Raw genomic sequence first — 14,045 nt, 5'->3', positions numbered from 1 at the left:
TACCTTCCACCTTGGAGCAGTCTGGCTATTCTCCTCTGACCTCATCAAAGCATTTTCTCCCAGAGTTGGGATATTTTCTCTTTTTCGGACCATCCTTTATAAACCATAGAGATTGAGAGGTTGTGCAGGAAAAATTGGCTAAGGTGATGTAAGAGTCGCTTACATCACCTTTCTTCCTCATTCAAATGCTTTGTTTGAATTTTACCAGGTTGTCTTGACCTACGTGGCTAAATGCATCGAGTTGCTGTCATGTGATTGGCTAAACATTTGTGTTAATCAGTGACCGAGCAGGTATACCTAATGAGGAGGGCAGTTAGTGTAAATGAGTACTTAACCTGTTTTTGGAAGGACAGGATGTTTGCAGCAAAAAGTCTTCAAAATAAGCAGCTGGTGTAACTGGAGGCATTTCATCAGGCTGTCCAGAATTGTGCAACAGTGTTGCTGGAGTTTTAACATGCCAGTTCCAGCTGGGCAGTGCTCGGATGGTTTAAATTCCGGTATTCCCAAATCAGTTTGTATTGCCCCCCCCCAAATCAGTCCGCGAAGGCAAACACAGGATATAGCAAACCCCTTCTTCACTCATCTCAGAAGCCATTTAATTAGATGTTAGCTGTTATGACTGGAGAATGTGACACTAGCGGTAAACATCTTCCCGTGTGTCATTAGAGCAAAATATGGACACGCTCTAATGGCGATCGTAAATCACAGTCATCCGCTGAAGAGTTTAACTGTTGCTTTACCAGAGTATGGATGATTTACCAAAACTCTTCCTGTGCCATCTGTTAGAACGCGATAATGCCCTTCACCTAATGGCACCCCTGCTCCTTACTCAGCACCATTAGAAGGTTATAATGACAATCCTTGCACGTTCTTTATATTCTTAAATGCAGCTCTTCAGGATCACCTCAGCCAAAGCACATGGATACAAGGACAGGTTTCCAGGAGTGAATGAAATTTGTCAGAAAAACAATGAGGTGTTTGAATCCTTGAAGTGGGCACAAGGATACTACCTCGTCACCAGGAAGATGAGGTGGTATCCTTGAAAGCCATCATAAATGGCAGCATTTCAGTTCAACTGTTAATAAGCATCTGAATAAAACTAATATAGATTTTTAATCCATTACCAAATAAACTGCTCTACATTTTTGCAGTAGCACAGTATTGCCATGGAGGCTAACAGCAGTGACCCGAGCTGTAAGAGCAGGCTTTTAAAAAGGCTCGAATGAGCCGTGCCGTGCTGCCGATTTTAGCCTGTTGCATGGAGACTGCAATCCAGGTGATGCATCAGCCAGTGGCAGGAAGCCAGAGGCAGACACGGGCACCAAGGTTGGTGTGGCTGATGGATGGAAGACCAGCAACAGCACTTGCCAAGCCATTCACACCGCCATAAATAACATGTTTACTGCTGGCTGTGGGCTCTCTGCACTTTCCAACATTTCTTCTGATGTCAGCAGCGCATTATCATATCTAATCAGACCTTAGCAACCCGTGTTAACTGGGTGGGAGATTGAAGTGGCCATCGTTCCATCTCTGTAAACATAATTTACATCACCAGCATAAAAATGTTGATATTTATAGAGCACTTTATGGAGTAGAGTTCAACCACTGAAAGCACCGCTAGTTTGTTTATCAACAGCATTTTTATTTAATGTAATTCTTTTTTACGATGACATACGTGTTCTGCAACCCTTTTGTCAGAAGTTATATGGCAGCAAATGTAACCCCTGTTAAAACATTTACAGTAGGAAACAAGTTCATCACATGAGAAGGTACGCACGGTGGAAGTCCATGACTGAAGCAAACTGTTCTGATATTAACAAGCATGGCATACAACCAGAAATATTTACAGTTGTGACCATCCTTGAAGTTAAATGAAAAGACCATTCTCTCTCTCACACACACACACACACACACACACACACACACACACACACACACACACACACACACACACACACACACACACACACACACAGTGTGTGTAACTCAGAGCTGTGACACAGTGAGCAAGAAAAATGGCCATGTAATTGTTATCAATTTTTAAAATACCCTCATGGAACAACTGCCCCTAAAGACTAAAGTCAAAAATGGATCAAGCAGAAGCATCCTTGTACAAAATAAAGTACATCAATTATGGTAATAAAAATAAGAATACAGTGTAAATATATATTTGTATTCATAAATTCCTAACTGTATGTACAAGATGATAATGAGTGGTGCAGTGGACCACGGTGCTGCACATCTCTCTGTAGCATCTTCTCTGATTTGGTCTGAAAAGCAGAGTGCTGCCCTTCACCTCTGATCAAACACACATTGACAAACAAATAAACCCAAACATATAAAACCCCAACATAATCGGTCCCTTCAATCCTCCTGCCCGACTTCAGAATGCCCAGAGTGATGAGAAAAGTCAGTCTCTTTTCTGGTGCTGTGAGCCAGTAATACAAAGTGCTCATGAACACAGTCACCAACAAGAAGTGGGAAATGGCTGCAATCTGCAGTTCATGTGATCCAAGCAAGTTCAACAAGGTGTCTCCGAACTCCCTCTCCGCAAAGCACCAGTGGGTTTAAAAAAAAAAAAAAAAAAAAAAAAAAAATTATTTCTTTTCTTTTTAGCTTCATCTCTGGGAATATGGGGAGGAGTCCAACCCCGTGAGGCAGGGAGTGGAGAAAGTGTCAGTGTTGGTCTGAAAGAACAGGAGGTATCAGCGTTTCTTGATGGCTGCCCCATTGGAGTGAGGAGGGAACTTGGGCAGGCATGGCTCCTCCACTCCGGCATCATGCGAGAAAACCGAGTCCTCTCCAGACGAGCAGGTGGAGCTCCGGGTGTCCGGGTAGCTGGGCGAATATTGGTCCAAAGGTACTGAAAGCTCCAAATACTCCTGCAGTAAGAGGGAGGAAAAAAATAAAAAAAATTAAGCATTGCACTCCCCCCCCCCCCAGACATATCTACTGGTTCAGTGCTTGCTGAGGGGAGGACCACTACTGACCTGGTTGGATGTCATAGCTAGAGCACGATCCAGGTCCTCTACTAGTTGTTTGAATGTGGGTCTCTGAGAAGGCACAGCATGCCAGCAATCCCTCATCATCATATACCTGTGGAAATCAGCAAAATATATACATTTTAAAAATGACACCGCTTGGTTTTATCGTTCTAGCCGTCTGTCATTTCTCCTTACATTCTTAAACTCCAAATCAGAGATTGAATTTTAAACCTTTAAGGACTGAAAATTCATTCAATTTAACTGAAACTCAGCTGCAGCTGACAGTCCATCGCAGCTGGACAACATGTTTTAGCTGGAGATAATTCAGTGTTTAAGAGTTTCATTTCACCAGCACAGCAAAAGAATAAATAAAAAGTCACAAAGCATCATTGCAAACGGCACGCCAGGATTTTTCCGATATACAAAAATGTGGGTAATGTAAATATAAATCCTAACTGTTTAAACCAAGCATGGAAAGTGTTAGAGGGTGTTTATTTTAAACATCATTTCCCACACAATTACACTACATTTGTCCATTTATATGCACTGTTACTTACATGCAAAAGGAGGCACTTTTGCGCCACTTTACCAAATACCAAACAGCATTCTTTCTGCTATGAATCAGTTCCACGTTCTGTGGGTTCTAGAAAAGCAGAATGTAGACTATTGTGACCAACAGTAGCTTACAATGTTGGGGTTTTCTGTTCGATCGTGGGGAGAGAGTCTAATTGGGTACTAAATGCATCCACCGGTAGGGAAACATGAGATGGGAAGGGCCAGTGCTGGCTGGTTAGCTATGACTGAAATTTCAAAATAAGAGTGAGGGAATCATCCACTAGTTTATTAAATTATTATTATTATTATTTAATGTGGATAAAAATAAAAACTGCAAAATGCACTTGGGCGACTGTGGCAGGTATAGTCGCTGTGAGAGAGACATGTTAAACACCCACCTTCCTGTACTAAAAGGCATTACTTATCAGTGGCTTTGACTTTTAAATGACAAAGCAAATTGGACAAAATGCAATGCAAACAACCCACAGTCCTCAGTCGCTACGCTACTGATACATGAATAACATTGATCAGATACAGCGTAGCTCAGATCCTTGTTACATTTATGGGCTATAATCTGGAAGAAGGTAGTGATTTTTATAGTTTAGATTTATTAATTTAAAGAAAATAAAATAAATGTGCCATTTCACATTTCCCTGTTTGGTTTACCTTTTCAAATATGAAAATGCTAGAAAAGTCTGCAGAACATTCTGGTTTTCTGTGTGTGGTGATTCCTTACAGCTCATGTGTACATGTTGAAGGCTTGTCCATACGGTGACCTTCCTTCAGCAGCTTGAACAGCTCTTCCACTGGAACGCCAGGATATGGAGAGCCTCCTAGTGTGAAGATTTCCCAAAGCAGCACCCCAAATGACCAGCTGGAGGAGGAAATAGGCGGGGCCATTTTAGTTTTCTGCACAACTAAATGTTAACTTCACTTTCCATCAAGGTTGAATTAGCAGAGTATGGCACAAGATACTCACACATCACTTTGGTGTGTGTATATTCGGTCAAACAGAGCCTCTGGAGCCATCCACTTCACTGGCAAACGACCCTTTAGGAAACATTCACATATGAACATATTTGTTTTTGTAAATGGCAAAGTAATGTGCATATAACATGAAACAAATAAGGCCACTCACATTGGTGGTCTTCTTATAATAGTCGATGTGGTGGATATCTCTTGCTAGGCCAAAGTCAGCTATTTTCATCACATTGTCATCAGTTACCAAAACATTGCGAGCTGCAAGGTCTCTGTGGATGCACTGCAATGATAAAAGTAGACAATAAATATTTTTAAATAGATTTATTCATTTCTGAAAAGGTGAGCATTAATAGTTGTGGTTACCTTTTTGGAAGCCAAATACTCCATGCCCCGGGCCACTTGGTAAGCAAAGGACACCAGATCTTTGATAGACACATTCTCCACAGGAACTTGGTCAGGGTTGTAGCAGTACTCCATACCCGGCGGTCGGCGAGCTCGTAGATACTCACGCAAGTTGCCCTTGGATGCATATTCAACTATCACATATAGAGGACCTAAAATGATTGGAAGAAATCCAAGCGCAAGTCAGATTTTATGCAGGGTCAGTTCATACAGCTTCCCTGTACAAGGAAACATAATCATTAAATTCATAAAACGATGCCATGCATTATTCAATTATAGACGAAGATTTCACAACAGAAATTATAGCGACACTAACGACAGCAAGGGCAGTAAGGACAATATAAACTACATGCGCAAGAGTGTGTATTTATAGCATGAGATAAGTTGAGTAAAATGAACAAAGAGCTTTGTGTAGCAGTGTGAAGGCAACAGAGCGATGTGCACAGCATGGTCATTAGAGACTAGTTTCCTTTAGTTTTTCGTCAGGGATGATTGGACAGAAATGACAGCAGCTGCGGTCGATTCAAACTGTGAGCTCGGAAGCTGGTGTCAGAATCATTTATGCATGCTTTTCTACACATCCCTCAGAGTAAGGTTCACAGCAACATTGTTATCTGAGGGGTGAGTGTGAGCAGAACAGGGCAGGTTGGCTGCAGCCCCCTAACTGGACCTACCATCCTGTGTGCAGGCTCCCAGCAGATTAATGATGTTCTTGTGCTTCCCAATGATCTTCATCATCTCCATCTCTGAAATAAGGTCTGACAAATCTTTCTCTGTTGCATCAGCTGTAAGATGAGGGAAATAAATTTCAATGATTAGTCCATGTTCTGTTTGCGAAAAGGCCAAAAAGGCCTCACAATAATCACCTTGCAAAGTATATACACCAACACTGGAGCTCGTAAGGAGTTGGCTGCCGCCTGTGAAATACTCCCTGGGGAAAAGCACTTAAAGTGCGAGAGAATAAACAATACTTTCTCTGAATCTTCACACTATTTTATATAGGATGTCAAGGGTCCTAATAAATTTTTTACTTCACTTTCCAATTTGTACAATGGCTGGAATCCAGTGGCAGAATCTGTTAATCACTTTGTTCAAGCCTTCTCATTCCTGTTGCCTGGACTTGAGTTAAATTGATAACTCTACAGTGAAGAACTTATTCCAGTTGAGCAAATCACTCTCCTCAAGCTACTGTGTACCCACTGAAGAACAATTTACTTACCTTTCAACATTTTGACTGCAACCTTGGTAACACGGTTTGGCTTTTCTTTGTCCAGACCAACCGCTTCCCCCATTACCACCTGGCCAAAGCATCCTTCTCCCAGTGGCTTCCCAAGAACAAGTCTACGGGGAGAAGAGGCACCAGACAGTTTTTCACACACAGTGCAGTTTGCCTCCAAATCGACTGTGTGTGAGATAAACTCTTGCCTCAACTGAGGCCTGCAGTTTAAGTGTGTTGCATAAGATTACCTTGACAGCAACTTTTTTTTTGTCCATGTGTAGGGATGGGTATCGTTTAGGTTTTATCCGATACCGGTGCCAAATCGGTACTTTTGAAACGGTGCCGGTGCTTAAACGGTGCTCGAACCGGTGCTTAAAGAATGGAGAACACAAACTTTGTCCAAAAACCTCTCATGTTCAGCTGTTTCCCACTTTTTCTTTGGTCATTTTAGCCTTTTTGGCCAGGGTGAAGGGAGTATCTGCCATCAAACAAGAAGATAGCCGCATGTAGCTATGATGATGTTTGCTAGTTCACCTTACATGCATTAATGTAATAACGTGGTTAGCCTACTCAACGTAAATTACACTCGAACAACATTAAGCGACTCACGCAGAGAAGAACGGCTGCTGCTGCATCCTCATCATTTCTGCTACACTGGCAGGGCTAGGGGCCAGGACTCTATTCTTCGGGTTTTTGGGGGATGTTGCTCCGGGTCCGATAACTGGCAACCCACCCAACGTGCACAGTGTGAGATCTCGCAGCAAGCTATCAAATACAGCGCATTTCTCGGCTTTTAAAAAAAAACGCTATGCGTCGCCAGGTGTTTCATCAGTTTCGAGGTGTTACCTCCTTTGACAGTATCACAGTATCAGCTTAAAGCACTTGTTGCAGGCTGCTGAGTTTGCATATTTTGCTGTGAAGTACAACCAGACTTTTGACCGCTTCGCCTTGGGCATTTTTAATCTGTAGCTCTGCTCTAACTGAATGTACGTACCTGGCCCCGCCTACTATCCTGGGAAACGTAAAATGATTGGCTAGAAGTCTATCACAGCTCAGGAAAAAAAAGCACCGAAATAAAGCACCGAAATGTGCGCTGCTTTTCGGTCTGGTTACTACCGTTTATGTCAGAACACCGGTACCCATCCCTATCCATGTGAATGCTGCAACTTTACTTTACTCCATGTTCCTGATCTTTGAATGTTTAGCCCTAGACGTACCTGTCCCGAGGAAGCTCCCAGCGAGGATCTTGCGGCAGCTCACACTCGGACACTCCAGACAACATCGGAGAGCCACTGGAAGAGAGGCGGGAGGGACGGACTAGCATCACTCCAGAGTGGATGGAAGAACTTGAGTCCACAGACACCTGAGGTAAGAAACAGAGACATTACTCCTCTCACAGTGGAACCAACACTTTTAGGAGTTTGTATAGCAGAGAACAGGATAAAAAAAAAAAAAAACACAAACAAACAATAAAAGGTACCATGTAAAAACCACCCTTGTGGTCCAGGCATTGTGTACCATGCCAGGTCCAGAGTCTAAGCACTCCTTAAATAAATAAACTTACCTGATGTACAGGAAGTCAAGGATCTACAATGATCCATCCATCCATCGATCGATCCATCCATCCATCCATCCATCCATACACACATACACACATATACGGTGGCTAAGTATAAATATTCCAAACCCCCTATCTACTTTCTGTTACCTGTCTGCGCAGAGGGATGCTTTTGGCCAGCTTGTGGACGGCTAGCTGACTGTTGAAGTCACTCTTCTTTGAGGAGGTGGTGCGAATCTTGACAATAATTGCAATTGCAATCATAACGGCTATGAAAAAGAAGCCCACACAGTAGATGACCACCTCCAGGTAGGTGTGGCTGGCTGGAGAGTAATGTGGGGGCGCTAGGTTTAAGGGGGCAGGGTGACAAGGAGCAGGGAGGGAAAAGGTCAGCTGTCATCAATAAACTGACTGCATACTCAAACACACCCATTTATCACAAATTAAAAACAGTCTACTCAAACACGCACCCACCCACCCACCCACACGTCTATGTCTAAAAGTCAGAGCCTTACACACCAAGGCATATGGGAATTGAACGCCCCCAAACTCAGGGTGTTACTTTAAATACTTTGTGTATTGAGGATATACCATAAATTGCAGTGCAGAAATTTAGCTGGGAACCATTTTGTATTAATGACTATGTAAGAGTAACGGTGACAAAGACTCGGACTTTCACACAGAGTAGAGCACTTCACACATAATGTTTCAGAACATTTCGACATCAAAAAGTCTGTTTCTATTTGTAGGCTTAAAGCAGCAAACCACAAAGCATGAGCTCAGTGCGGTAATTTAACTGCTTCACTTGATCGATACAAAATGTATTTGTGACAACTTTTTTACAGAAAAAAAGAAAAGAAAAACATTGCAAATAAATAGATAAAAGGCAAAACCTAAACAAATTTTATGGTTCAGATCTTGTTTTTTTCCTCCCAAACTGTGAAAACACCAACTTTTAGTCATACCAGTAAATAGGGGTGTAATGGATTCCAGTTTTAGTAGGAGAAAAAAACGGTTTGATCATACATTGGTTTGGAATGTAGCTTTATAGTTAGGAGCTGGACATTAGGGATATTTGTTCCGAGTTTGTTTTTCTTATAGGAGAAAATTCTAGGAGCCAAAACCTGCGCTTCAAACTGCTTTGGCTCTTTATATTTGAGGGATATCCTTACTATGGTCACCTCAGGCATGCAGCGTTGGCTGATATTTGCAGAGGACAGCCAATCAAAATACAGCTGGCTTAAAATAGTGGTGGCCTTTAAAGGGAAAGCTAAAATAGCTTGATTAAGGCAGAGGATGAACTCAGGGGCTACAGCACGAAAAGTTGCTCTAGTAGAATAAAAGAACAGAAATATAAATATAAAAATAAGGGCCAATTTAATGTCAGATTTTATTTTTTCAAAATAAGAGCTTCATCATAGTGGATATAAATTCATGAAAGACTTACTCTAGTTTCCCATCGTCTACCCAAATTGCTTAATTTTGTATTTTAGATGAATATTTATATTCGGATAAGTTAAGAATTACCTATGAAAAATGCCGCCTCCTGCCTAGCTAGGAGGAGGGGAAAACAAAACAAAAAAACCCCACTCCAAATAATCTGCGCCATATGTTAAACCGTACATCTCAAACCAAAGATGCCATACCGACTGAAGTGTACAGTTACATCCCTAGCCAACACCAGCAACACAAGAGAGCTACACTTGTGTGAAGAAGTTGACTGACAAGCAGCTTGATAATTGGACAAATGTCCATTCCAGTCCTTAGGAATGAGACCATCCACTACAGCCAATTATCAAAACCAGCTGCTGCGCTCACAGCAGGAAATGACATCAGCAAAACATGTCATTTGTAGAGCTTGTCAAAGAAAATCAGCTTAACAGCAAACCAAATGCAAACACCAATTAAAGGGAAGAACGGAAGAGACAGTTTGAAGTGAAATCTTATCAGAGCTGCCAAACAACCCTTCTTTTAAAAAAAAAAAAAAAAAAAAAAAAAAAAAGTGATCATTAAATGTATTCCTGCCTGGAAGACGAAAAAACAAAAAACCTTTGGCCCTGGACAGTGCTTTGATTGTTTGGCATGTTCTGATATCATTTAAGAAACAGAGCATGATTCATATTCGCCCATCTAAAGAATTTAGATGGAGCAGGAACCATGCTGAGCACAGAGAGAGAGCAAAGTTTTTTTTTTTTTAGTATTTGTAATGTGCCCTGGCTTCCCCTTACACTTTTACCAGAACTGGTAAAAATGTGAAGGTGGACAGCCAGGCTTGCGTTGAAAAAGGGAAGGAATGGGAATATAGAGGAGAGACAGAACCACTGGTACCTTCAAAAACGGTCAACCATGCAGAGTGATGAGAGAACCCGATAGAATTGCCTGCCAAGCAGGTATACTCCCCAGCGTCATCAAAAGACACATTTCTCAGTTGAAGGACTTCCATTTCCTTGTCCGTGGTGTTAACGCCAGCGGTCTAGAAAATAACAAAGGAAGCACACCCAATAAGAGGCCCAAGAAGGAAAAAGGGACCACGAGTAAAGGATTCTGAAAGCGAAAGTGGATGGAGGAGCGTTCTCCTCCTTGATCCAACACCATCTGCCCAAAAAGGTAACACCTAAAGCCCCTGCAGAGGACTGCTCAGAGAGAGCCCTCCTGTATCTGTTAGTGGAAAGACGGTTATGTTAAGTTTGTACTGTGGAACCCCACACAGGGCCACACCATCACCACATCAAATACCTTAGTCTCATCTCTACATGCAAGAGATGGGCATGGAAACTCCACAGCAGAACAGACCACACTTACAATGTATTTATAGCCCTGTGTTGAATCCATGTTATGTTATAGTTTACTTCGCTGCAGCAACATTGTGGGAATATATACCTGTTGACTGGTGCGACTGCTTTACTCTACAACTGCCAAAACTAGTGCTCAATTTGGCACTAATAAAAATAACAATGGTACTTTAACTGAAATTACTGCAGTACGGAAAAGTCATCAGAACTGATTGCCAGATATAGCTACAGCCCATTACATATAGTCTGCTTCACAGCAGTATCTTGTTGCAGATCAATACGCTGTGTTTACAAAGTGCATTGCTGCCAAGCATACCAATCACAGATATTATGAACTACATTACCCCAACATGTAGTTACATTATGTGGCAGTGCCTGCAGGATAACAATATGGTTTTCTACTACACTGCAGAGACAGCGTAGATTTAAAAGAGGACTATAAATCAAGCTACAAATTCACAGTCACACAAACTATAAACATTTGGGGGTGGGGTGGGGAGGGGGTGAACCATGTACGGAGGACTTTGAAGGGCAAGGGAGCAAGAGTAATGGAAGATGGCAAGAGAGGCCCTTATTAGGAGGGCATAGCACAGGATTGGGGCAGGAATGAGAATTGGTCCAACATAAACCTGAGACTAAACACTTTCAACTGTTCTGCTGGGAATTTTCCATAGCGTCATTTACAGTCAGGAGCACCAAGGATAGAGGAAGGGAGGGAGGAGAGAAACAGCTGAGGTTGTCTCAAGTTATGCGGGTCTAGTTTTTCCAGGTGGTCCTAGAAGCGCCTCCACTGTGTCGTCCTGTGCTACAGCGTGGTGGTTACCTGTGGGTTCATATCTGATGACAGTCAGCCAGGCCGACTGACTGACCCCTCCTATATAATTGGACACTTTACATATATACTCTCCGCTCTCCTCCTCTGTCACATTGTAGAGGGTCAGCACCTGAGCGTCCGAGCTATTGACCCCAGAATGCTGGAAACAAAAACAAGTTATGTGCAACACAGAATAAAAGGAGGTCGACACAGGATATCTGAGGGGTTTGTGTGGGTTATTTCACAGTTAAAATGGCAAACAATAAAACTTCACAGACAGTTCTTAACAGTTATAGAAAACGACTGGAGGAAATAAAAAAGTATTACAGAAAGTAACATACAAATTACTCCACGCTAAGGAACTTCACTTTTTATTTTTTAAGTGATGAATTTGGCCTGTTGCTTCAGGATGACAGACTAATCTCCTACCTTGAGGACGCGGACGTAAGGTAACCCATCTGGACCAGTACGGCTCCCATTGACCTCGATGTGTTTTAACCACTGAATGTGGGGCTGAGGGTCGCTGAACACCTTGCACTCAAACTCCACATCACTTCCTACTACTGCAGTGCGATTAGCTGGCAGGCCAGCCTGCAGGATGGGCCTGTGTGGAGAGCGCTCTGCAACAAAACCGGAAAAAACAGACAAATGTTACTTTGACATTTGGTCATCAGTAAAGCAAGCGCATAATATAAAAAAGCTGTGTGTACAAAAATGTGACTGATTTTCAAACAAAAGCTGATAACTACTGTCACCTGCTTTATTACTGGAAAATGACTGGGACTGAAGGCTCACTCATTTGGTTTGACGCTGTATTTTCAGGCTACACTTTCTAAATTACACACCATAATGGAGATTTAATGTGAGTGCATCCTCAGCTATATGCTGGTTGTGTAATTATTAAGAGTTATCAGGCAGGAAAGCAAGTTAAATGCCTCCTCTGGTGCAGTTACGGTGAAGTGAAATGTTCTTGCAGACCCATTTTGATGACTAATAACTCTCCAAAGTAAACTTGCAGGCCAAGAACCTGGCAGGATATCAGCTGTGGAGGATTTCCTTACCGAGACATCCATGGGGGACTTTGAAAGCACTTGTGACAGTGCTTTCTCCACACTGTAGAACAATCTTAATGTTCATCAGGCTCAGATGCCTGAGGCTAGGAAAAGCCCAGGGGACACCAGTGGTGGAGGAAGTGGAACCATGATTTATAAAGCCCAATGGTGCAAGAGCGAGTCAAAGAGTAGGCCCTAGAGGAGTAATCACTTCTCTCTTCTACTTGTACCCATCACTTCTGCCACAAGTAATGCCTGTTTTAGACTTCTGCAGGGAATATTTGTAGACCCTGCTGCCATTCATGAGTCCTATGATTTTTTTTATTTTTTATTTTTATATTGAGACAACAATTGTTAAGTTTGCATGATCTCCTTGTGCCTGGTGGTTTGACGGACTGGGCAACGAGTCCAGGGAACACCCAATGTCAAGTGGAATACGGTCCAGATAAGTAGTTAGAAAACTAAGTGCTCACCAACTTGAGATTCACAAATGTTCAACAGGTGACTAAAACAACAATTGCAGTTTTACTGGAAAGTTACATACAATTAACAATTTCTACGAATCTTACCGACTACATCTAGCTGATAGGTGTGATTAATGCTGCCATACTTGTTTTCCACCACACAGGTATAGTTTCCCTTGTCAGAGGGCACTACAGATTCCATGATGATGGTCCACATATGGTCACGGACCTAAAAGTGATTTAGAGAAAAAAAAGAAGTTAGTTTAATGTCTATAAAATAGCACTTGATGGCTAAAATGTAAATCTGAAGGAAGTAGTAACTTTATGAGTCAGTAACTGAAACATTAGATCTGGGTGGCGATTCTTTAATTTGCAGTAAATGCTTGATTTAGTTTCAGCCCACCATAAAATACCTTAAAATAATGTGATATCCCACAATTTCTAAGATGTGACTTCAAAACTCAAATATTCAATAAAATGTTATTACAAATGAGGCAACAGAGATGTTGATCAGGAAAACATTCATCTGAATCCCCATCTGTTCTCTCCCAATATGAATGATCATAAATCACTTTTTTTTTTTTTCATTTTAAAGCAATAGCTAATAATGAGGTGTGATGTGATGATAATAAGATAACACTACACCCTCTTCCTGTGACAAAGTTTTAATGCAGCAGATCTTTGTCCTACCCAACAGCTGCCATTGGAAATGGTTGTGTGTATATTTTTTGCCCCAACATGTCTTATTAGCGCCAAATGATGTCTGGCTCCTTTTTTTCCTTAGACGTGTTATAATTTTTCCCTACATAAATCTGCCAAGACCGGCAGTGTGTGATTAGCCAACAAACCTCTAAGGCAATGGCAACATCAAACATGCATGTATACAGACTGTTTCCCCTATTTAGCAAAAAAAAAAAAAAAAAAAAAAAAAAAAAAAAAAAAGTGGTGAGGGAGTCCAGCTGCCTGCTGCCAGATGTGTTGTGCTTGGGTTCATACACATGTGGTCTACATTATTTCCTCCCTCCTGCACGTCGCCATGCAGACGATATGAACAATAGAAGCCCGACCATAAAATTAAGAAGTGTGGGAGATATGGTAGACGTCCCCAATCGCAGATGCAGACCTTTGCACCTTGACTGAAAAGGAAGAAAGGAGGGGGGGGGGGGGGGGGAAACAAAAAAAAAAACCCCAAAACACACAAAAAAAAACCCAGCATGGCAGTCC

The 14,045-nt window shown here is 41.9% G+C and overlaps 1 protein-coding gene across 5 annotated transcripts in view; it reads right to left on the bottom strand.

The window, feature by feature from the left end:
• Positions 1-1,621: 1,621 nt before the first annotated feature.
• Positions 1,622-14,045, bottom strand: part of fgfr1a (fibroblast growth factor receptor 1a) — a 28,886-nt gene continuing 16,462 nt past the window's right edge. For 2 of the 5 annotated variants that reach the window (XM_026186509.2, XM_026186510.2), the window contains 13 exons: positions 12,927-13,050; positions 11,735-11,925; positions 11,315-11,465; positions 7,844-8,043; positions 7,359-7,504; positions 6,142-6,263; positions 5,597-5,707; positions 4,884-5,074; positions 4,678-4,800; positions 4,519-4,589; positions 4,276-4,413; positions 2,991-3,096; positions 1,622-2,882 (listed from right to left, as the gene is read on the bottom strand). In XM_026186509.2, coding sequence (XP_026042294.1) covers positions 2,706-2,882; positions 2,991-3,096; positions 4,276-4,413; positions 4,519-4,589; positions 4,678-4,800; positions 4,884-5,074; positions 5,597-5,707; positions 6,142-6,263; positions 7,359-7,504; positions 7,844-8,043; positions 11,315-11,465; positions 11,735-11,925; positions 12,927-13,050 — 1,851 coding nt within the window. In that variant the 3' untranslated portion in view covers positions 1,622-2,705. Of the gene's footprint in view, positions 2,883-2,990; positions 3,097-4,275; positions 4,414-4,518; positions 4,590-4,677; positions 4,801-4,883; positions 5,075-5,596; positions 5,708-6,141; positions 6,264-7,358; positions 7,505-7,843; positions 8,044-10,027; positions 10,173-11,314; positions 11,466-11,734; positions 11,926-12,926; positions 13,051-14,045 lie in introns of all 5 variants that reach the window. The other 3 variants (XM_026186512.2, XM_026186511.2, XM_026186513.2) reach the window with 3 other exon arrangements.

This window comes from Astatotilapia calliptera, chromosome 12 (genome assembly GCF_964374335.1).
Source record: "Astatotilapia calliptera chromosome 12, fAstCal68.1, whole genome shotgun sequence".
NCBI lineage: Eukaryota > Metazoa > Chordata > Actinopteri > Cichliformes > Cichlidae > Astatotilapia > Astatotilapia calliptera.
This window is presented reverse-complemented; position numbering and strand designations above follow the sequence as displayed.